Source organism: Gallus gallus, chromosome 18, assembly GCF_016699485.2.
Source record: "Gallus gallus isolate bGalGal1 chromosome 18, bGalGal1.mat.broiler.GRCg7b, whole genome shotgun sequence".
Taxonomy (NCBI): domain Eukaryota; kingdom Metazoa; phylum Chordata; class Aves; order Galliformes; family Phasianidae; genus Gallus; species Gallus gallus.
This window is the reverse complement of record NC_052549.1, coordinates 8,360,489-8,381,445: the sequence shown is the minus strand read 5'-3', so window position 1 is coordinate 8,381,445 and position 20,957 is coordinate 8,360,489. Positions and strand designations below refer to the sequence as shown.

The 20,957-nt window shown below is 46.6% G+C and overlaps 1 protein-coding gene across 3 annotated transcripts in view; it reads left to right on the top strand.

The window, feature by feature from the left end:
• Window positions 1-20,957, top strand: part of RGS9 (regulator of G-protein signaling 9) — a 36,177-nt gene that overhangs the window by 321 nt on the left and 14,899 nt on the right. For 2 of the 3 annotated variants that reach the window (XM_046902182.1, XM_046902181.1), the window contains exons 2-11: window positions 5,300-5,396; window positions 8,186-8,236; window positions 8,408-8,514; window positions 9,291-9,342; window positions 10,366-10,424; window positions 10,815-10,891; window positions 12,680-12,761; window positions 13,390-13,452; window positions 19,158-19,187; window positions 19,875-19,936. In XM_046902182.1, the coding sequence (XP_046758138.1) occupies window positions 5,300-5,396; window positions 8,186-8,236; window positions 8,408-8,514; window positions 9,291-9,342; window positions 10,366-10,424; window positions 10,815-10,891; window positions 12,680-12,761; window positions 13,390-13,452; window positions 19,158-19,187; window positions 19,875-19,936 (680 nt within the window). Of the gene's footprint in view, window positions 1-5,299; window positions 5,397-8,185; window positions 8,237-8,407; window positions 8,515-9,290; window positions 9,343-10,365; window positions 10,425-10,814; window positions 10,892-12,679; window positions 12,762-13,389; window positions 13,462-19,157; window positions 19,188-19,874; window positions 19,937-20,957 lie in introns of all 3 variants that reach the window. The other variant, XM_015279956.4, reaches the window with a different exon arrangement.

Below are 20,957 nucleotides of genomic sequence, written 5' to 3'. Positions count from 1 at the left end.
GGGAGCTGCTCCCAGAGCCCCGGGATCGTGCTGCTCGGCGGGGACAGTCCCGTCCCCAGGGATATGCCGTGTGGCCACGTGGAGCCCCCGGCACCGGGGCTTCGGCTGGTGGCTGAGGGGCGGCGTGTGCAGAAGTCACGGGGAGAAAGCTGTAATTTTAAAGTTATTTATATTATTATTAGCTTAGCTGAATTATTCGGACGGTTTTCTTTCCTCTCCTATCTTTTTCCCCCCAGCTCCCTTACAGCCCAGTCGTTCCCTAGGGGAAAACTCATCTTCAGCACCGGGCTGCCCGGTTCTGCTCCGTGCCGTGGCCAGGGCTGCCCTCCGGTGCATTCCCACCCACTCGGCTGCTCTCTGCTTTATGAGCGTGTGTCATGGCCAGCTCCTGCTTCCTGCCTCCTTCCACGTTTTCAGAGATGAGCGTATTTGTGACCACAAACAGTTGAAAGAGTGGGAAGATGCATGCCTACGCTTTTGGATGTGATGTGTAATGTTGTAAAGTATTCAGTGATGGTTTTTTTTTCCCCCTGTAGCATTCATTCAGAAGTGTAACTGGGTTTTAGTGCAACCAGTATCTGCAGAGATTTTAAAAAGCAGAGTGTTAAGCTAGCTTTTCCTCCACCCACCTCTCCTCCTGTGGCTTATCTTGCTGAGCAGAATTAGCTGAATTTCCAGTGACAAGCACAGCCAGCCAGTTGCTATTTGAGTCAGCTCTCCTGCAAACGCCTACGACCTACAGAGACACAAAGGTTTCAGGGATACAGCTGAGGAAACGGGGGGCTATTCAGTGCTCAGGTGCTGGCCTGGCAGTGCTTTTCACAAGGAAGGGAGCAGGAATGGTACATTTCTTGATACTGTGTCTTTCAAGGTACACTTGGCAGGGAAGCACTGTATAGGAAATCCACGGGGCCACATTCTGCCCTAAGTGATACTTTGTGGGGTTTCATGCAGAGGTGTAGAGGAGAGGCTGCATGCTTTGCGAAAACAGCCTCCCACAGCTGTGCTTCAGCTGCTCAGTGGGTGTTAGCAGTCTTTGCAAAGTGCTCTGAGCTCCTCAGGTGGGAAGATCTTTTAAAATACGGCACTGCTTGTGGAGCATGCGCAACTCACTCTGCAGGAAGCAGGGGTTTGAGTAGTTACAGTGCTTTGGGAGTATAAGACCTGTTGGCACTGTGAAAGGACGTTCCTGGATGGTCCACGAGCAGGCTTTGGCTCTTGTCTCTGCTTTCCTTCCTCCTCTGCTTTTTCAGTCCTTGGGGAAGCCATGGACAGAGCCTCAGCTGTTACACTGCAGCACGTACATGGTGATGGTCACATCCCCTGAAATACTGAGTCCTTCAGTGTTGTCCCGGAGGGGATCTGAAGATGCTCGGCACACATCCAGTGAGCACTTTGCAGGCTTAGAGCCTCGAGGAGCTAAAATCATTGAGAAAAGCTTTGTTAATTGCTTAAGTCTGTGCTTAGGCTATGCCATGGGCTGACACGTCTGCTGTAGCCATGGGTTTGTGCCAGCAGCATGGAGTGGTTTCCTGCAGTGCCATGAGGCTGTGGTCCTGCTGTGTCCTCACAGCTTCAACTTGTGTCCATGTGCTGGTTCTCCAGCAGGCAGCTTCTGACCAATCCAGGGAGGAGAAGGGCTTTATTCAGGAAATTAGGTTGAATGTTATATTTTTTTCCCAAACTGCACTGTTAGAAAGAACATGGGCAAGAAAGTCTATCAGGACAGGGAAAAAGCCTCCAAAATGCATGCTTCAGCTACATGTGCTTCAGCTCAGATATTGGGAATGTTTGGTAGTCTGAACCAGAGCAAGCTCACAGTGCCTGCTACCCCAGCAGTGAGGATCTGGCCTTGCAAGGTAGCAGGCAGCAAGGCATGCACCAGCATGGGGCTGTGCTCCCAGCACCTGGTGGGCTCTATGCTTTCCTCTGCTGTGCTACATGAGCTGCATCATGACTCATACCTCGTGGGCTGGGCTGATGGATGCTGCTTGCCTTTTTCTCTGCCTCTTCCTTATTCAGCTCCTTGATGTCCAGGCAGGCAGACGGACTGGATCCACAGCATTGTCGGGGCTTCCCAGCCCAGCTCCATCTTGGCTTGAATTCTCCCATCTGAGACTATTCAGCAGTGGCTTCTTGTCTGTCCAGATGTTATTAAAGATGTCTTAGTGCTGGGATTGTGTTGTGGCTGGAAGGGGCTTCTCTGCAGGCTCCTGCTCTCCGTTCAAATGAGGTTCAGAACATTGCCAGAGCTGAGCTATCAGCCTCTTGGCTTCACTGATGCTGTGTGTTTTGTCCCAAGGATGAGGCAGCCTGAGCACACAGGTGGGGCCTGTGCTGGCAAAGGGGAGGTGATTCCCTTTCTCATTCCCTGCACTGTCTCCTAGGTGCAAGAAGTTCATCACCAAGGCATCTCAGAGGGTTAGGGCCCTTCCCATCCAGAAGTGGAAATGCCAGTGCTGTTTGTGTGAACTGCTGCACAAAGCGTGAAATGCTGTGAGCATCCCTGGTCAGAAGCAACATGTGCAGCTAGGCAGGGCTGTCTTTTGGTTTAGTTTTGTTTCCTTGTGGGTTTAATTTGGAATGGGGATGGTGGTCCAGTGAGAAAAGACAATGCATGGCACAAGAGCCAGCTGCAGCCCCTTTTCCCCATTTGTGGATTTACTTCTCTTTGATGTTGGATTGCTTTGCTGTGGTGGGTGGGAAAATCCTCCTCCTCCTCCTCTGAGCCTTGGTTAAGAAAAAGCAGGGAGTTTTAGCTGGTTAACAAATGACTCTTATGTCTCTTCTTTTTCCCTTCATCATCTATGAATGTGCAAAGCAGGACTTTTAACTGCAGACCTAGAAAACTGGTTGAGTTAATCTTTTGAGCCCAGAGTAGCACTGAAATACTGTATTGCTACCTGGGAAGTCAGAGTGGGGAGGGATGATCTTTACTAGGCAGTGAGTGGGACTATAACTGCGCAAGCATTCCTGATGGAGAAGGCAGCAGATGTTTAACTATAGCACCAGGAGTGGGCACTCTGCACGAAGCTGGAGCCTGTTGGGAAAATGTGTCTGACATCATGAATGGAGAGGGGGCTCAACTCCTCCCTTTGGCGTTTTGCTGTTGTGTGTCAGACTCAGCACTCAGCACACCCTGACCCTGGTGGGTCCAGAGGGTAAAGCCAGAAGAAACAGGCATGGGAAGCGTGCTCAGCAGGTCACCAAGCTGCCACCAGCTGCCACCTGTCCCCACTGCTCCTTCGCATGAGAAAGCCTTCACCAGGGATGTGGTGCCCTAGCAGTCACTGATTGTCTGCCAGCTTCCCCAAAATACAGTGATCTTTTATCTTATGGCCCATGAATGTAAGAGATTTGCTTGTCACTTAACTGTCCCTCTGACTTGCGGTTAGGAGACAGTTTTCCTGTTGTCTTTGTGGCTTTTGGAGCAAAGCCACCTCTGTGCAGAGATTCCTGTTGATAGGATGGGAGACCTCGGTGGGGTTCATGGTTTTCGGTGGCTCTGTGTTTGAGGTGAGCTCACCCCGTAGCCTGGCTCTGTTAGCAGTTTTCCTGCTGATATTTACCTCTCTGCACATCTCCACCCATCGTCAAAGGCAGGAAGTGGCTTCTAGCTGTACAAAATTAAAGCCAGACGACTCTTCTCTGGCTGAAAGTGTGACAAAATGTGTGAAAACCCTTAGCAAAGCAAGCAAACGTTCTTGCTGTATTTCAAGCAGCCCTTCTGGCCTCCTGCTGGCTGGCTGGTACTGAAAGCAACTCCTGCCTCCAGCAACCTGCCATAAAGCAGAGTGTTCCCTTGGGAGGAGAGGAACAGACAGGCAGAGTATTGATCAGCAAAGTGCCTGGTTTGCAGCCAGAGCAGCAGGCACCCTCAGCAGCAGCTCCCTGGCTCCTCTCACTTGTTTCTTTTTAATATACTTTATTTTTCCATCGATGAGAGGGAGCCCAGCACAGAATGAATGCGACGACAGTCAGGAGCTCTTTGCTCATTAGTGAAAGAGAACATGCTGTGCTGGGAGATATGTGGGGGATTCCAGGCCAGTTCCACACTCTTGGCTGCTAAAGATCTGTCTGGAACCCACTGAGGAGGGGAGGGCAGCCCTGAGGTGCTCCAGCCATGCAGATTTGGGCAGAGGATGCTGCACTGTACTGCTTTGCTTGCAGGCAACAATTGCGGCAGTCCAGTGGTGATGGGCACTGCTGTATCTGCATCCCAGTGTCCCTTGGGGTGAGAAAATACTGGGTCTGGAAGAGATGGTGCTGCTGCTGCAGCAGGCAGAGTGCTGGATAAGGGCACTCCTTGTGTCCTTCAGCCCAATCTCTGGTGCCACAGCCCAGGAAACCTAGGGTTCAGTTAAAATATCACCAGCAAAATATCATGTTCCATTGTTTTGGGTCTGGTTTTGCTGTCTTAAAGTATTTATTAAGTATTTATATACAAGTATTTGTGTGAATTTTTACCAGATTTCTCTGTTTTAGTATTAATTTGACACTGGCTTAAAGAACAGCTGAAAATACATTTTTACTGCTAAGCCTAGATTGTATCCTGCCACTGTGGGCTTAAATCCTCACTGAACTTGGCAAGACTCGGGGCCAAAGTCACTGTGGTGCCTGTGAAAACAATGCCCTTCATTGTGCATAAGTGTCATCAAGTTGCACTTGTTAAATCCACAAATCCTAGTTAAAAGGCTACAGCTTCTCCTGAAATGGATGTGCAGAGAGACCAAATTGGTCTTGTTGGACCAATTTTGATGTAATATCTCTGGAAGCAGAAGCAAACATCAGAGCATCTCTCCCAGTGCCACAGCTCTCGCAGCCCTCAGCTGAACATCACATGGAACGAGGAGGTGAGCATGTCCCAGGCCCACCCATCCTGAGCACAAGTGGGATACTCTTGCACTTTTAGGATGCTGTTATCAGGAAGTGTAAGAGAAGGAGAATGCCTTTCCCACATGTAAATGCTGGTCCCTGTTGTAATTGATCCTTTGCCTGCTTCAGAGGCTTGGTTCCAATGTGGCTGTGCTTTCTCAAAGGATGGGCCCTTCTCATCTCCCTGGTGTTTGTACTTCTTGCTTAGCCCTGAGCAAAGCAGTGTGCTTTTCCTGCTGCTCTCCTGAAGTCTTGTCTGGTTATTATCTGCAGACCAGAAGCAGAACCTTTGTTGTTTGGTCACCAGCCAAAATCCAGTTTTTTTTCTTTTTTTTTTTTCTTCCTTGGTGAATGATACAGCATCTGTGTGTCTGTGCACAGCTGGTGTATTTGCTCAATAAAAGCAACTTTCCACGCTTTGCAGATTGAAGCACTTATAATGGAGATGCAGAATCCAGACACGGGCATCAAGACACAGACTCAGAGGGTGATGATCACAAACATCCCACATGCTGTGGCAGGTAAGAACTTCTCCAAGGGAAGAGCTGTGGCCAAGTTCAGCAAAGCAAAGCTGTGTGAGGACCCCCTGTCCATCCTCAGGTTACTGCTGCATGGATGCCTGGAGCTCTGGGATATCCAAACTAGTACTTGATCCAGCGATTGGCAGCCCTGCTTGTGATGAGGGGTTGGAACTTGATGATCCTTGAGGTCCCTTCCAACCCAAGCTATTCCACAACAGAGCCCATATTCCTAATAAACATTTGCTATATGCCCTTTGAGGCATGCCTGCCCCCTTTATTTCATTCTCACTTGTCTCATTTTATTCCTAGCTCTTGGAATAAGAGACAAAGATTTCTAATCGTGCACTTACAGCTCTCTCATGTGAGTTTCACTCAGCTTGCTGTGCTTTTTCTTGGAGTAGAGGTGAAAAGGTTCTTTGGGCTCCAGACCCATTGTATTCCTGGTGTTGCTGGATCATAAATAAGGATAAATATTAAAATGTGATTACAAGAGGAAGAGTGGAATCAAAATGACATATCATGCATCAGAAATGAACAACAAACAGTTAGTCTTCCTTTTAACGTTTTCTGGTAGTAATCATTTTTCTTCAACCTGCGGGAAAAGAACAAAATATTCAGCCCACTTCTCTACCTCTAAATGACAGCTTTGCCTCCTTCAAGCAGGCTGGAGGAGAAGCAGACACATAGCTGGGCTGTGATGTGTCACGTCTAGCGTTACAGGCAGTTCTTATCACAGCCCTTCTTTATGACTGCTCACTCCTTGCACAGGGCAGCAGAATGCACTATCAGTAGCTCTGCTTGCCTGTTCTCCAAGCCTCCACAGCAGCACTTGTGAGGGATCCTCCACTATAAATACTCACATATACTTGTACCAGTATTTTCTCCTGCTTCATTTTTTTTTCTGCAGCATTTTGAAATTCAGAACCAAAACTCCTGCTGAGACCTGTGGGTTTGCTCTGGGCAACTTAGGAAAAAGTTTAGCCCTGGAAAATTAATTCATCCTAACTGTATCTGTGAAGCCCTGCGGGCCCTGCATATTGCTTGCCTCCTTTTTTTTTCCCTTCAATTCAGAAGCAGAGGCACACAGATTAAGCCATTTGCCCATGGTTCCAGTCAGAGTCAGTGTAAGGAGACATCTGAAGTTTGTTCTGAGGGGCACCCTCAGTGTGTTACAGCACATCCTTCTCCTGCCTTACATACCTGCTACGAATAAGATTTGGTGGACTGTTTTGCATCTGCAAAAGATCTGGCCTTGCCTCTGCTAGTTCTTACTGAATGTTAAGGCAGAGATATAGAAAAGTTGCCCCATTGCTGTAGATGGTGTGCCAAGTAGACTAAGTGCACTGGGAGCAAGTGCTGCTCCTGATGTCTGCCCAATAGAAAATACCACTTCCTAAAAGTCTGTGGCTAGATAATGTGGAGGGAAGACACCCGTTAGCTCTTGTGTTTGTGTGCTGTCTGCTTTATTCTGCTTCCTTAACCAGAATCGTTACGAGTTTCCTGCTGCATAAGTCATAAACTGTCATCATCTTCTGATGGGCATGTGAGTTACAGTTGTGTGGCAGTCATCACTCTCTAAACTGTGATATATTTAGGATTGCAAAAATTGCATATATACTGATTGGTTTCTGGGTATTGCTGGAGAAATTAATTAATTTTTAATGATGGAATGGGGAAGACTGTAGAACAAATCAATCTGTAGCCACACATTCACTGCAGAGAACTTTGCTGCTTGCGTGCAGGAAGTGAATCAGGTAAATTCCGTATCAGTAAAATGGCTTACATCAGAAAAGGCAAAGAAACCTCCATGTTAAATGTGTACCTGTGGGAGATAATACAGAGAGAGCTGTCTAAAAATGATTGATGAGATAATCCTTTAATTTCGTCTATTTCAGGAAGCAGGCAGTAGGATAAGAGCTCTGAGCCCTTATTAGAAAGTTAAGTCATCGCTGCAATGTCAAGAAAGGTTAGCATCACATCTACAATCCTAGGGGACTTTGGGGAGAAGAGACCAATAGCTGATCAGGGGTTGAGTGCATTTCTGCCAGACCCTATTAAGCAGAAGGAGGTTCATGTAATCTGCCTCCCAGAATGTGAAAATAAAACCACTGGAGATCTATGCCGACTTTGGGTATGACTAACTACATCCCAAGAAAAGAACTGGGAGAGCTGCAGTGTTTGTGAATGAAGAAAACTCACTTGCCTTTGATATATCCTGTTATCACTGCAACCTGGATCTGAGACTCAGACATCCCTTCTGCTCGGAGGGTCACGTTCCATAAAGCACCCCAGGGGATCGGTCACTGGTATCCAACTAAAACTGAGACAGAACTGTGCTCTGTGAATCTGGAGTTACTGTGCAGTGATACTTCCATGACAAGATAGTGCAGAACAAGGGACACTTACCCTTCCTTGGGGCTGTAAGCTGTTGCATCACTTAAGTCCTTTCTAAGCCAATGATTAGGGTTTAAGTGTTGCTTAGGCCACGTGGGTCTTCTGCACGCTTATAGCACGTCATCCTGAGCTCATTGCTGCCTTGTGCTCCCACTCCCACTTGGCTCCTGCTTGGTCAGAAGGAAGCCAGAGTGACAGCATGGCCAGTGAGATGCTGGTTGTGCATTTAACTGTGTGCTCTCAAATGTGTCATGCAAAAGAAACATTTGCAAGGAGGAATCTGCAGTTGCTGAGCTCCCAGGCTGTGTTAGGGGTGAAGACTGGAAAGCTATCAGTTTGGCCCACAAATTGTACACTTCTGGTTTCAAGTGCCCAATATTTTCTTTGCTTTGCAGGTAATGATATATTTCAGTGGATTCTCCAGCGTTTGCAGATCACTAATGAAGGTGGGTAGAAATGTAAGGTTATGATGCCTTCTCAGATTAGATTTATAAGACTTTAAGATCTCCATAGACAAATCTTCCTAGATGAACTCTTCTCTCCTGAGTAGCAGCTCACTTCTAAATTCCAGTGCAGTGTTCCCATGCAATCAAAACTTCTACCTTCCCTATTTTCAGAGGCATTGCACCTGGGGGACCTGTTTGTCAAATATGGCTACATCTACCCTCTTCAGGAGCCAAAGAATCTCACCCTCAGGACAGATGGCATCCTATACAGGTTTCAAGTGAGTTGCACTTTGTCTAATACCACCAGGAAGGAGTTCAACACAAGTTTTGAATACAGGCACCTAGGGCAATTCCCCAGGAGCTGGAGCCATGAGTCCCTGCTGTGCAGCTATGCTGATCACCCAATGTATAGGAGAAAAAAGAGATCCACAGAGCAGCTTGAGGCTGGTTCACCCAGTCAGATGTCATTTCTGTGTATCAGAGCGCAGATTACAGGCAAACTATGATATTCCCTTTAACTTAATTTACTGCTCTAGCTCAACTTAAGAATAGCTGTGAGTGCTTCCAAATATGTGTTTCCTTCCAGGTTTATCATAGCAAATGGTATACATGATTGATTGTAGAATGATCTGGGGAGAATGAATAATGGATGCACCAAAACCCGCAGTGATAATGAGATTTTTTTCAAGGTTATCAGTTGGAGAGTTTCTGCTGTGATGGGAAATTAGGGTACTCTCGTTAGTACTTTGAATGAGAAGGTACTAATGAGCCAAATCATGCTCCAGCATCTCAGTCTAAATGTTCGTGCGGCAGGGAAAGGTTGGACACGCTGACTGTAGAGCAGAAGTGGATTTGAAATTGTCAGTCTGGCTTAAATTCTCCTGCTGTAGCTGGCTGCACTGCTGTGCATGCTGACACACAGCTAAGGAGCTGAGGTTCTGGGTATGGCAGAGAAAAGCTGTTCTCTCCTTCCAGTGTGGGCAATGCTGTCTGTGTGCCACTTGGCATGAGTTCACAGCTGCTCTGCACTAACAAAAGGCTTGTTTTCCTGCAGACCCCGTATTTCTGGCCCGCACAAAGCTGGCCTGCTGATGACACTGACTATGGTAAGTGATAGCTTTGTATTTAGGAGAGGTAATTCTGCTCCAAGTGTTTGTGTAGGCAGTCCTGCATTGTGCTTGCTCTTTGTCTTTTTAGCTGTGTTTCCACGTGGTATGACCAGCCCTTGTGTTTTCTTTCATATTATCTCATGAATGACTGTGAGTAATGCTGAACTGAGGGAATGCTCTGGATACGTGCACCTTGTGTGCCTTTGATGTAAGGGCTTATCCTTCTCTTATGTTCCAACCTGAGACATAGGCCTGGAAAGTGTCTAAAATACTCTGCTGGGTTGGGAAGACTTTAAACACAAGGTTTGGTTTTCCTGTGTAGTTAAGTATATTCCTGGATTTGAGCCCAAAACTGTCTTCTGTAGATTCGGATCAAGCCCTGCATTCAGAGATGATTTTTTCTTTACATAATGCATACTGACTGCCAATATCTCTTGACACCTCTTCCCTTCAATCTTTTGTTGCCATTGTAATGCCTTTTACTGTAGGGCTGGTCATGAAACTTGGGCTGATCAGCTTAATTACTCCTTTAGGCTGTGCAGTTCGCAGATGGGTTTGTTTATACCAAGGTTGTCCTCTGTGGTTTTTATCTACATCATGCTGTAGATCTGAAAAAGAGCACATTCAACGCTGGAATGTTTTTAAAAGAAGTTGAAACAGAACATTGGCCTGCATTTGGAAAACGTGGAGGACGAACTCTAACAACCTCAGTATCTTAAAGATTTGGCTCAGCATACTTTGGCCCATGAAATCCTGGCCGAGTTCCCAAAGGAGGAGCAGCTGCTGGTGGAAGGCGCACAGCACAGTTTGTGCATGACTGCTCCCACCCGCAATGGCTTGCGTGGCACTGATGGCAAAGCAAAGCACAAAGTTTGTTTCTCTTCAGTGAGCTTTTGTGAGCTTTCATGAGGATACTGTAACAAAAATATTCCTGTATTTGCAGTGTAGGAAATTCATTAATTATTCTTGGAGTTGTTTGCCTAATTAGAACTGACTGCTTATTTGTTTCTCCCTCCACAGCAATTTACCTAGCAAAGAAGAACATTAAGAGGAAAGGGATCTTAGAAGAATATGAAAAGGTAAGGAGGTTCTGTGCTTGTTCCGTGGCAAGCCCGTCTTTTGCTAGAGCTTTAGCCCTCTGTTGCTATGAATGAAGCATAGCAAAAAGTCACCTCTTTTCAATGAGGTGTTACTCCAGTGGTATCAAAAGCCAAAACTGTGGAAGTGAAAAATTGGCTGGTGCAGGAAAACACTCTGAAGTCAATGATAATTTTAGCAGGAGTAATTGCTCTCCTTGCTGTGGTATTTTTGAACTGTTGCAATTCATATAATTACATTCAGAACAATCCAGATTTCTTGGCTCAGTTAGCAGCCTGGCCTAGCTGAGCTATGGAGAGTCAAGAAAACCCTAGCATGGGAGTGCCTTGTCCAGAATATTCACACTAACTGCTTTTTTATTTTTATTCCAGGAACATTACAACATGCTCAATAAAAAAATAAACTACAAGTGGGATTTTGTTATTATGCAGGCCAAAGAGCAGTATAAGTGAGTTGACTTACGTTCTGTTATTTGCATCAGAGGGGAGGGTATGAGAAAGCAGAGCTTCGCTGTCCTGCTACACAGTTAAATTACAGTTTAAAGCATAAGCTGCAGTTTTAAAATAACTTGGCAAGTACCCCTCACAATTGTGAAACAAACCTGCCTTTCGTATCAGGTTGCAGGTTTTTCCATTTAACGTGGAAACGTTGTTCAATCTGCACTTCACAAGTAAAGGATTGCAACTGTTTTCAAATGAGTGGACGTCTGCTTGCAAAGTCTCACTCTCTCCTTCTGCATCTGTGCGTCTCTCCCCGCCTGTCCTTTGACCACCAGTGATGTGAAATCAGTGGTTTGTCAGAGTGAGAGCAGGGTTGGGGGTGGGTGACTCAAGGGCATGCCTCTTTGCCAGTGGCTTTTGCACATGGTAAGTGTGCTACAGGAGGCTTAGGTTTTGCACCTGATGAGATTTCTGTGCAGAAGCTGAGCCTAATGCTGCAGCATGCAAGCCCTCATGAGCTATGGCTTCTTTTAGCTCAAGCATCAGAGATGTCCGTGTGTAGTTACGGGTCAGCCTGCTGGATGTAGGAGCTGATATTGGTGTGGTTTGATTATTGTTTGATTATTGTATTGATTATTCAGAACTTCAGTCCTGAATCAAGAAGTGCTAAGTGTCCCCATCAGAGACTTCTGGAGAAAACTGAAGTGCTTTCTTAGGTACCCAGCCAAAATAGCTTGTTGTGGGGAGCTGAATTCCTTAAATTCCCATGAAAATCAGTGAATTGGGATGGGATTACTCCTTTGAAGATAAGATCTTTCCTAGATCTCTGGATTCCTTCTACTTCTTTTCACCTTCCACCTCTACAAGCACCACCTCTACTGTTCAACAGCCATTTCTGTCCTCACTGGGATGGTAGCCAAGTCGTCAGAATACAGCTCATCAGATAACTGTCTCGTTAAGCACAAGACTGTTGTTCTTGTAAATTGAGGTCAGACTCGGGCTTAGAGATACCAAATACAGTTTTAGAGGTGGATACTGAGGCAGTATCTGAAGTAGCAGATTAAGTGCTTCTGGGGCTGTCTGGGGATGCTGCAGCTGGTGGTGCAGGCAGCCAGCACCCACCCCACTAAGCCATAGCAGGTGGCCACGTGCAGATGGCCTGTTGGGAATGCTCCTGTGCCCATGCTCAGTGCTGATGTGTGCCTAGGATGTGTCTGGGAGAAAAATTACTTGGTTCAAGCCCAAACCATGACAGTCCATCTTCTATTTAATTGTGGACATGATTGAAATGTAGTGCCTGGGAACACTGGTGCTGTTTCTACGTTGTCTCTGTGAGAGATGCTGAACTGAGGGATGGGTCAGAATGTGTATGGGCAGTGTCTCTGCGTAGGGGCCCTTATCTACTGCCTGGTGACGTCTGAGATGGGTAAACATCAGGCAGCAAGACTGACTGCAAGTAGTGGGTTGTTAGCATGAGACTCTGAAAGGGCTGTCTGTCTACTCAAAAGAGGATGTGTCTGCTCCCAGCTGAGCTCAGGAAGAAGATGATTTCTCAAAAGCTAAAAGCAGGGAGGAGTAGCAGTCACGTGTGACCATGTGAACTGTGTGATCTGCAGCCCAGAATTATCTGGGATAAGATGTGGTCAGGAGCTTGCATCAGAGCATTGGGCAGGCAGACTGGAACCCAGTGGGGCGGGGAGGCTGGGGATGTGTCTCCTTTGTCATCCTACTGGTTTTTGAGAAGAAGAAATCATGATTTCTTCTGGTAGAGTGAAATCCTGTTCTTGGCTTTGCAGGGCAGGAAAGGAGCGGAAGAAGGCGGACAGATACGCTCTGGATTGCCAGGAGAGAGCCTACTGGCTTGTGAACCGAACTCCTGTAAGTTGAGGATGACAGCATAAGGCTTTTATGTCTTAAGGGCCCTCCTTAGAGCCCCTGGGATAAGTCCCTGCCTTGCTGGGGATCAGCTGTGGGCATGAGCCTGGGTGTGCATCCCATTGCTTCACCACAGGGAACACTTGAGAAGGGTGAAAAGGGGCCATGGGGTTGAGGAATCAACTGACTCAGTGATGGTCCTGGAAAAGAGACTTGAAGGGATGTTATATGTACAGATAGAGGGAACATCCCAGAGCTTTCCCAGCCACAACCAGACTGGGGTGCAAAACAAAGCCCTGCATCCGCACCACCTTCACTGTGATGATTTTCAAAGCTGCAAGGGAGGGAGGTTCAGCTGCAGCACCCATGTGGGGAGGGGAGCATTCCCAGGGAGGGTGTCATGCACAGCAGTGTCAGGCCAAGCTGTGCTGCCCACAGCCTGACTGGGCTTTGCTGAGATGTGCTCCCTGCCCTCCAGTCAGAAGCGTTCATCCCATGCACTGAGTACAGTCACAGTGGGAGCAATGAGTGTCAGCCCTCAGGCTTTGGGAATCTCCTCGTGCGTCAGTGTGTCCAGCAGACTTTAAAACAAATGAGTGGCAAAGCTTTTGATGTTTCCTGTTCGTAACAGCCCGGCATGCTGGATGTCCTAGAATATGGAATAGACCGTGTAACGGATCCCAATGAAGATAAGGTAAACCAGGTGAGGAAGCACTTTTTCACATCTGTTGAATCTGTTTGGGAGGATCCAGGCAGTGTGGCTGGCATTGTGGTTTTTTTTTGGAGAATGCAGGCAGAGCAAGTCAGTGACAGCCAAGCAGGCCAGAAGCTGGAGCTGCCTCATTGTCCACAGGGTGTGGACCCTCAAAATAGGCTCCGGCAGCTTCTTTTGGCTTTGTCAAAAAAGTACTTTGTCAACTTTCTTGCCACATCAGTTAGTGCAAGTGTATGGCTATGGGAGATGCTTCCTCTGCTGGTGAAGCTGAATGAAGGAATCTTCTACCTGGAAATACATGTAGCTGCCTTGTTGTTAGTGCTGAATGAGCTCAGTATGGGCTCGAGCAGTAAGAAGAATCAGAGGATAGATCCAGTTTTAAAACATGTAATAACAGAATACCTCCAGAAATGTAATATGTGGTGAGAGGTGAAGTTGGTGTGACAGACAGAGGCACAAAATGTTCTCTAAGAATGCATATTGTGGTGCTAGACCATAAACAGGATTAATGAACTGAGACTGGGGAGGCTGTAACTGGGGGGGACTGGTTTAGAGTTCACAGTAAGATGAAAGCAGTGGATGAGGAGCTGATGCCTGTCTTCTCTTCCATCAGTCCTTTAAAGGGAGCCTGCATTTGTGCACTTAATGGTGTTCATTTGAAAGTGAAGTCAAAGTGTGTCTCAGCAATTAAATGCAAATGTTACTGTGATCACACTCACTGTATTCCCACAACTTCTCATTTTTATAACAGCCTTTAAACATCTCAACAGCCAGAGGCAGGATAATTGCTTTGGCCAACTGTGTTCTGTTACCATAGATACTGAAAATGAGCAAAATGTAGGTTTGGGGTTTACTTTTTTTTTTCATGCCATAACTAGAGCTGCCGAGAGCAGGAGAGGAGGAAAGAGAGAGAAAGGGAAAAGAGGAGTAAGCCAACATCTCGCCCACAGTTTTACAGCTGACACGGAAGGAGACTTCCAGTTTGCAAACAGTCTGAAAGCCTGTAGCTATCTGCCAGTTGTTTGTTAACAGAGAAGTGAGCTGAGGGATCTCAGTTCGGCTCACACCCTGGGCACAGGAGGAATGGACAGCTCACCATCTCATATGGGACCGAGGGTTACTGGGGGCCTGAGCCAAAGGACACCAACTGTGGGGTGATTCACTGCTTTTCTGCTTTGAACCGATCTCTGAGCTGCCCGTCCTCTCAGGAGGCTGAGCTGGAGAGGAAAAGTTGTTCTTGCTCTTCTTTTTGGTTTTGAAAGAGCAATTGGCAGTACACGAGGCAGCCGAAAGCTGACATACATCCATCATTGGACTTGCAGCTTTTTTTTCTTTTCTTCAAGCAGAAAAGCACCTGTGGCTCAACAGCCTTTGCTGAGCAGCAAGGATGGCCCAAGGTCTGTGAGTGCAGAGCTGGGCTGTGCTTTGTTGGACATGCCTTACCCCTGCTAAAGGCAGCATGGGTTATATTTACTGATGTTTTCTGTGAGCCCAGCCCCTCTGGTTCTGACAGAGGTGAAAGAATGGAAGCAGAAAATAAGTGCATGAATCCAGCACCCATTTATTTGATTTGTCACTCTGTTCCTGCTTAGTCTAGTTTGGCAATACTGGCCAATTAGTTTACTTTTATCTTGACAGCTGAGTAATCCAGCTGATAATTCATTTCTGACATCAGAATGACTTCTTTGAAGCTGATATTGGCACACACATCTCAATTGCCTCAGACCCTTTGGTGGGCGGCTCCCTCTCTGACTGATAGATAAACAGGTGCTCAGCCAAATTGCACAATTTTGAAGGTGACTTTTATCACTGACCCGTGGGCATACTGTTACAGTGAGTTAGGAGCTGTAGTTGGATGAGGAGTAAGACAGCAGTAGATGTCCATTGATCAGCTAATTAAGGGCTGCTTTAGCCTTTTATTATCCAGGTCTCAGGCTCATGGTCAAGCATCTCTGCTTAGTGAGTTACCAAGCAACTGCAGAGCCCACTGTCTCCTCTGTAGTTACTGCTTCTGCATTCTTCTGTAAGCAGAAAGCCTTTCTAAATGGTGCTTAGGTTAGCCAGAATCATGGTGCTAGATCTGGGGACTTCTGAATGAAGTACTCTTGTGTTGCATGCAGCAAATCAGCTACATGCAACAGTCCGTTGCAGGACTTTAATTTTTTTTAAGCCTCTGTCAGTTTGGCTGCCTGATAAAACACACAACTTCCGGTGCAACCCTCACTCTTTTTGAAACAGCAGGATCAGAAGCAAATAAACAACACAGAGGAAACCCAGACATCTGGGCAGTTAAAAATCTGATTTCCAGCTGTGGGGGTGGAAACACCAACGCAGCAGAGATGCATGTTTAGATGGTCTTATGTTAGATGCAGACAGAATTGGCCTCTGGAGTGCACTCTCACGGTGTTTATCTGTATGGTGGATGGAGGGCACTACCAGCATTCAGGAGAGGCAAACTTCAAGGCTCTTTTGCAGTGATCAGGTCTAAAATGAACTCTGGATAACCATGGTCTGTGCTTGTTCTTTGCTCCAAGCTCTGTCTGGGCATACACACAAAAGCTGTTGTCCAGCTGTTCCTGGCCTCTGCAGACACTGGGTAGTGGCCAGACAGGCAGAAACGCAGTCACCATAGTCTCTTCAGTGTGGTCAGAAAGACTCACACTGGGAGCAGAGGAGGTCTGTCCAGCTGAAAAAAAGCATGAGAAATCCCAGCTCTTGTAGGAGCTCTTGGCTTCAGCCACATGGATCGGCGCTGGGCTCAGAGCCTGGGCTGGCTCCCAGCTCTGCCTCAATGGCTGCTTTGCAGCAAGGGGTGACAAGGCCATACAGGGGTTCAGGTGCTGCTGTGCCTCTCAGGGAGGAGTTTGTGCGGCACTTAATCTGAGACAGACTGAGGTTTATCACTAATTGCCATTTTGATTTGAAGCCTGAAGGGCTGGGGAGCATATCCACGGTAATTGCAATAAGTCACTCGTTAAGAGCATTGCAAAATTAATCTCATTATAAGAAATGACTATTTGTTCCAAATGTTATTTCCAGTCAAATGATGGAGGGTGGGTGGGTGCCGTGGGGCACTTAGGCATTGCTGTCAGTAACTGGAGGTCAGGATGGGGAAACTGGTGGAGACCACTGGCAGTGGTCAAAAGGACACAGAATATTCTGTGATAGGAGAAAGGATAGGATATTTGGAAGGAAGGGAAATGAAATGATGTGCAGCTCTGGAGTGAAACAGCTGAGTTCCATCCCAGTTAGAGAGCTGGAAAGGGCTGAGCACAGCCAGCACCTGTAGCCCTCAGTGGGGTGGGCTGATGGATGCTGTACTTGGTGCTGGGCTCATGTGATTCCTCTCCAGTTCAGCATTGGCCTTCTTGTCCCATAGCTCCCTTTCCCACCTCGGGGTACCCCACCAAAGCCCCCAGGCTTCCCAGGACCTGTGCAGAGGGCTGACCTACCTGCTCAGGCTGTGACAGGTGGGATCCTTGGGGTGGGATCTGCTTTCAAAATAATCTGTTTGCAGATGTGGCATAGGCTTTGATTTTTTTATTTACATACACATAACTTCTCTGCAGTAACAACAGTTTAATTTACTTTTTTTTTGCTCCATTTAACATTTAACTTACCGAGTTCTTCTTCTCTTTCCCAGCAGCTGTTTGTCTTGTGTGTGTGTGGTGTGCTGCCTGCCTCTCTACGATCCCTCTAGAAGGCTAATCCAACTTTACCATGTGAGCTACCTTCAAGCTGTTATGCCAGCATCCAACTTCTCTTCACCCTGCTGCACCACACCTGGTCAAGGAACCCACCTGACAAAACAGAAGAAGACATGAGAGGCCTTTTAAAATCATCTAGGAATTTTAACCTATTGATTTTCCTTAAGTAAAAGCTCTGGCTGCTCTTCAGTTTCATCAAATGGAACAGTTGGAGCATTGTAAATCTAACAGGGCCTGATTTGTATCTCAGGTTCCCCAAGGAGATAGTGAACTCCTATTGTGCAGGAATTAGGTGGCCTGAAACAGAGACAAAGTTCTCTGATGAGGGCATTTCTAGGTCAGCAAATGAAGCTAGTTTCCCTGTGCAAGGAGGTGACATTTTTTTTGCCTTCCATTTCTACAGTGTATATGGAACAGTATTAACATTGTAAAAAAAGAGGGGAAGCAGTGATACCTGCATGAAAGTTTGCCTGGCATCAGGGGTATGGCCAAGAGCCAGGGAGGGTAAAAAGCTGATATGCAGTGTTTATCTTCAAATTATTCATAAGATGTCCCAGGAACCTTTGCATCAGCAAGGGAAGCTGCACAAACCTGTGGCCAATGATCCTATTGTCCAGCAGCTTTGTACTCCTGCTGGCATGTCAACCCTTAACCCCTCATATGCAGTTCTTCATGTGCAGCCAGCAGGGCATCTCTGCTGGTACAACTAGTGTTTGCTGTCCTGCTTGTCCCGGCTGAAATTATGCAGTCATTCAGAGTTGGTCATGGTATTTCCAGTAACAAAAGCTTCCTCCCATTGCAATGCCAACACAGTGAGGATTCCTGTTAGTACTACACCGGCCAGGCTAGGTTTGTGTTAGGATCAGAGGGGATGGCTCTGTGGTAGTGCTGTACACATTGGCTGATCAGCTGCGTATCTTGCTCCTGCTACTGAGATGGTGAGTGTGCCTGCTCAAAAACAACCAGGTTACAACAAAATGTGCACGTTTTTCTTCCAGTTATAGAACAGTTTCTCCCTCCTAGGTAGGACTGCTGATCGTGGTTAAAATGCAAAGTCAGATCTGTACCAGTGTCTCCATCACAGTCCCCTCCAAAAGCAGCCCTGGGAGAGCATCCTGTCTTCCCCAGAATAGGGGCAGCACTTTGCAGGTTCTTTGGTGAGAAGAGAGAAGCAGGCTGCCTGCATTGTTTGGCAGCAGGTGTTCTGTTCCTCGTGGCTGACAGACACTGTGCTTCCACAAGGCACTCTGCAGGCCACTGTCTGCTGCAGGGTTAATTAGATAGGATAATTCTGGTCTGCAGATTATCTGTGTGGCTCTTGTTAGCTAGAACAGGAAACGCAGAACTGAAAGCCTGCAAAAGCCTTTAAAGTCTTGCTGGGAGCATCTCTGATTTAGCCTGTCTTTTCCTTTCCTTCTTCAAGTTTACTTCACACAAAGTAACTGTGCTTCAAAGAAAGATGCGTGCATAAACACCCTGCAGTTAATTTCTTGCCTTCAATTGCTTGCTCATTTGTGGATGACATGTAACATAGTCTGAGTTACTCAAATCACAACGCAAGCACCCTTTGCACAGCAGATACAGCTTCTGAGGCTTTTAATTGTGGTGTTTATATTTTGCAATGTGTTGGTTCCTGTCTCCTTTACCTAATATTGAATGATCTAATCTGTGTCTCGTAAACGAATCTATTTTTGCTCCATTAGAATACCCCTTTAATTGAAGGCATACAGGCAGGCTGTGATGGAAGAAGCAGTGCTAGCAGTAAATACAGCTAATGGAACGATTTACAGTGTGTGGATGCTCTTAGCTTTGATGATACCCTGATTAGCTGAGCTGCTGTGTTTGATTTTACTTGTAATGAGGATTAATTGGAGAGCACTGCACGACAGCAGCAGTGCAATGATGTTTTCATGTCTCAAACAGGACGAGTGAAAGCATCCACCCCAATTTCTTTATTTTTGTTTCTTTATTTTACAGAAAAAAACAATGGATGTTTATAGGAGAGAGGTAACTGGTCATTCCTTCATTATTTCTTGTCCAACGTGTATGTATTACTTTTATCACTGTTACTTGAGGGATCAGAGCCCCCCTTTGCAGGGGATAATCTCTTAAGAATGCTTTGGTTCGGCTGGCAGTGTCTGTGCCCCACAGAGCTTTTGGTCAGTGTGTTTTCAGTACATTTCCTTCCACTGCAGCAGGCAGGGAGCAGCTCTCATACTGACATGAAGGAACACTGATGGCTCAGCAAGGGCAGATACCGGGGCTTAAATCCAACAGATCAAAATTAGTGGTGGGGAAATCACAGGAGATACATCCAATGGCGCCAGTGCAGAGACAGCCAAGGATCAATGATAATTACGTGCTAAATCATCCAGAGCATTTCTAGGTGCCAAGAATGGTAGCTACTATGCAGTTCTTTTATAGCATGGAGAGTGTTTTTTCATTACACTGAAAAATGCTCTTCTGGTATTTTCAGTGAGCTCAGTGAAAATGGCCATTTTTCCCTGACAGTTTAGGGGTGTTGTGATTCCTTGGACATCCAATAAATTGCTGGAAAGAGGAGGTTCTTGCTGTAGGTACTGTAGGTACTACCCCTCTCCTGCCTGGGAGATGGCATGTCTGCTGTTTGGATAAAGTTGGCCTTGTCTGCATATCTCATTTCTCCTAACCACGAGCATGTCTGATCCCTTTCAGATTATGTACTATCAGCAGGCCATCATGAAGTCCAGAGTGAAATCTTCTGTCTCCCTTGGAGGGTAAGTCCCAGTTTCCTTCTGTCCACACATTAATTAGTCTTTGGTGCTCATCTCTTAGTGAGGTGATGAAGCTGTCTGTTCTGGCAGCTGGTGACTCAGTCTGGGGAATGGGTACAGTGGCCACACGGCCTGTTGTTTGTATGTTGGTGGCTGGGCTGTGTGCTCCTGTGCCAGAAGGCACAAGGCAGAGGAGGGCACAGAGTCTTCAGGGAAACTAAGCAGCTAAGGGGGGCTTTGCTATAAATGTCTGCAGAGCAGCGTCAGCCTCTCGGTCAAGATTCCCCTTGAAATCAAGAGACATATTCAGGCTGGCTGAGGCTGGGCTGTGGCTGCTGGAACTAGCATGGCTCTGCAGCTAGGAAGAGTTTCTCACCTCTGCATGGAGTCATGTGCTGGCAGCTCCCTGGAAGTGCAGTCCACACCACGAGTCCACGTTACATACGTGTCATTGCCATCCTGCAGTTCCTCTCACATCCAAGATAAATGTGGAGTTTGGGCCTGTTCCCTCATAGAAAGACAGACATGGATGATTTAATTAAGAGGGAAGGTCTAGAAAGTTGTGCCATCTTCTGAGAACTACAGCTTGCGAGGCACAAGCAGTTTTGCTCCTTTGTCTGTCATTTACACCCAGGTCATGTAAAACTCTCCTTGCCTCAGTTATCTGAACTGTGAGATGGAGCTGGGGGCGCCGGTCTATCTTCCAGGAATTTGGGGTACTTAAAATAAAATAAAGTTAGACATTAGTATCAGTCTTATAAAGGATTATGCCCAATTCCTGGAGCAAAAAAACACTTGGGAAAGTTGGATCTCCATCTTCAGCTCTGGGGTTGGCTCCAAATCAAATTATTGTTGATGAGGATAACATCAGTAACTAGATAGTGTGCATGCATCAGAGCACCACATTGATTTAGGAGGAGCTGCAAAGCATTAATCATTAAAAGAACAGAATGATGTTACCTGAGTTGACAGGTTTAGATTTGCAGCTTAATTAGAATGTATGGACTGGAGAGAATTATGCAGG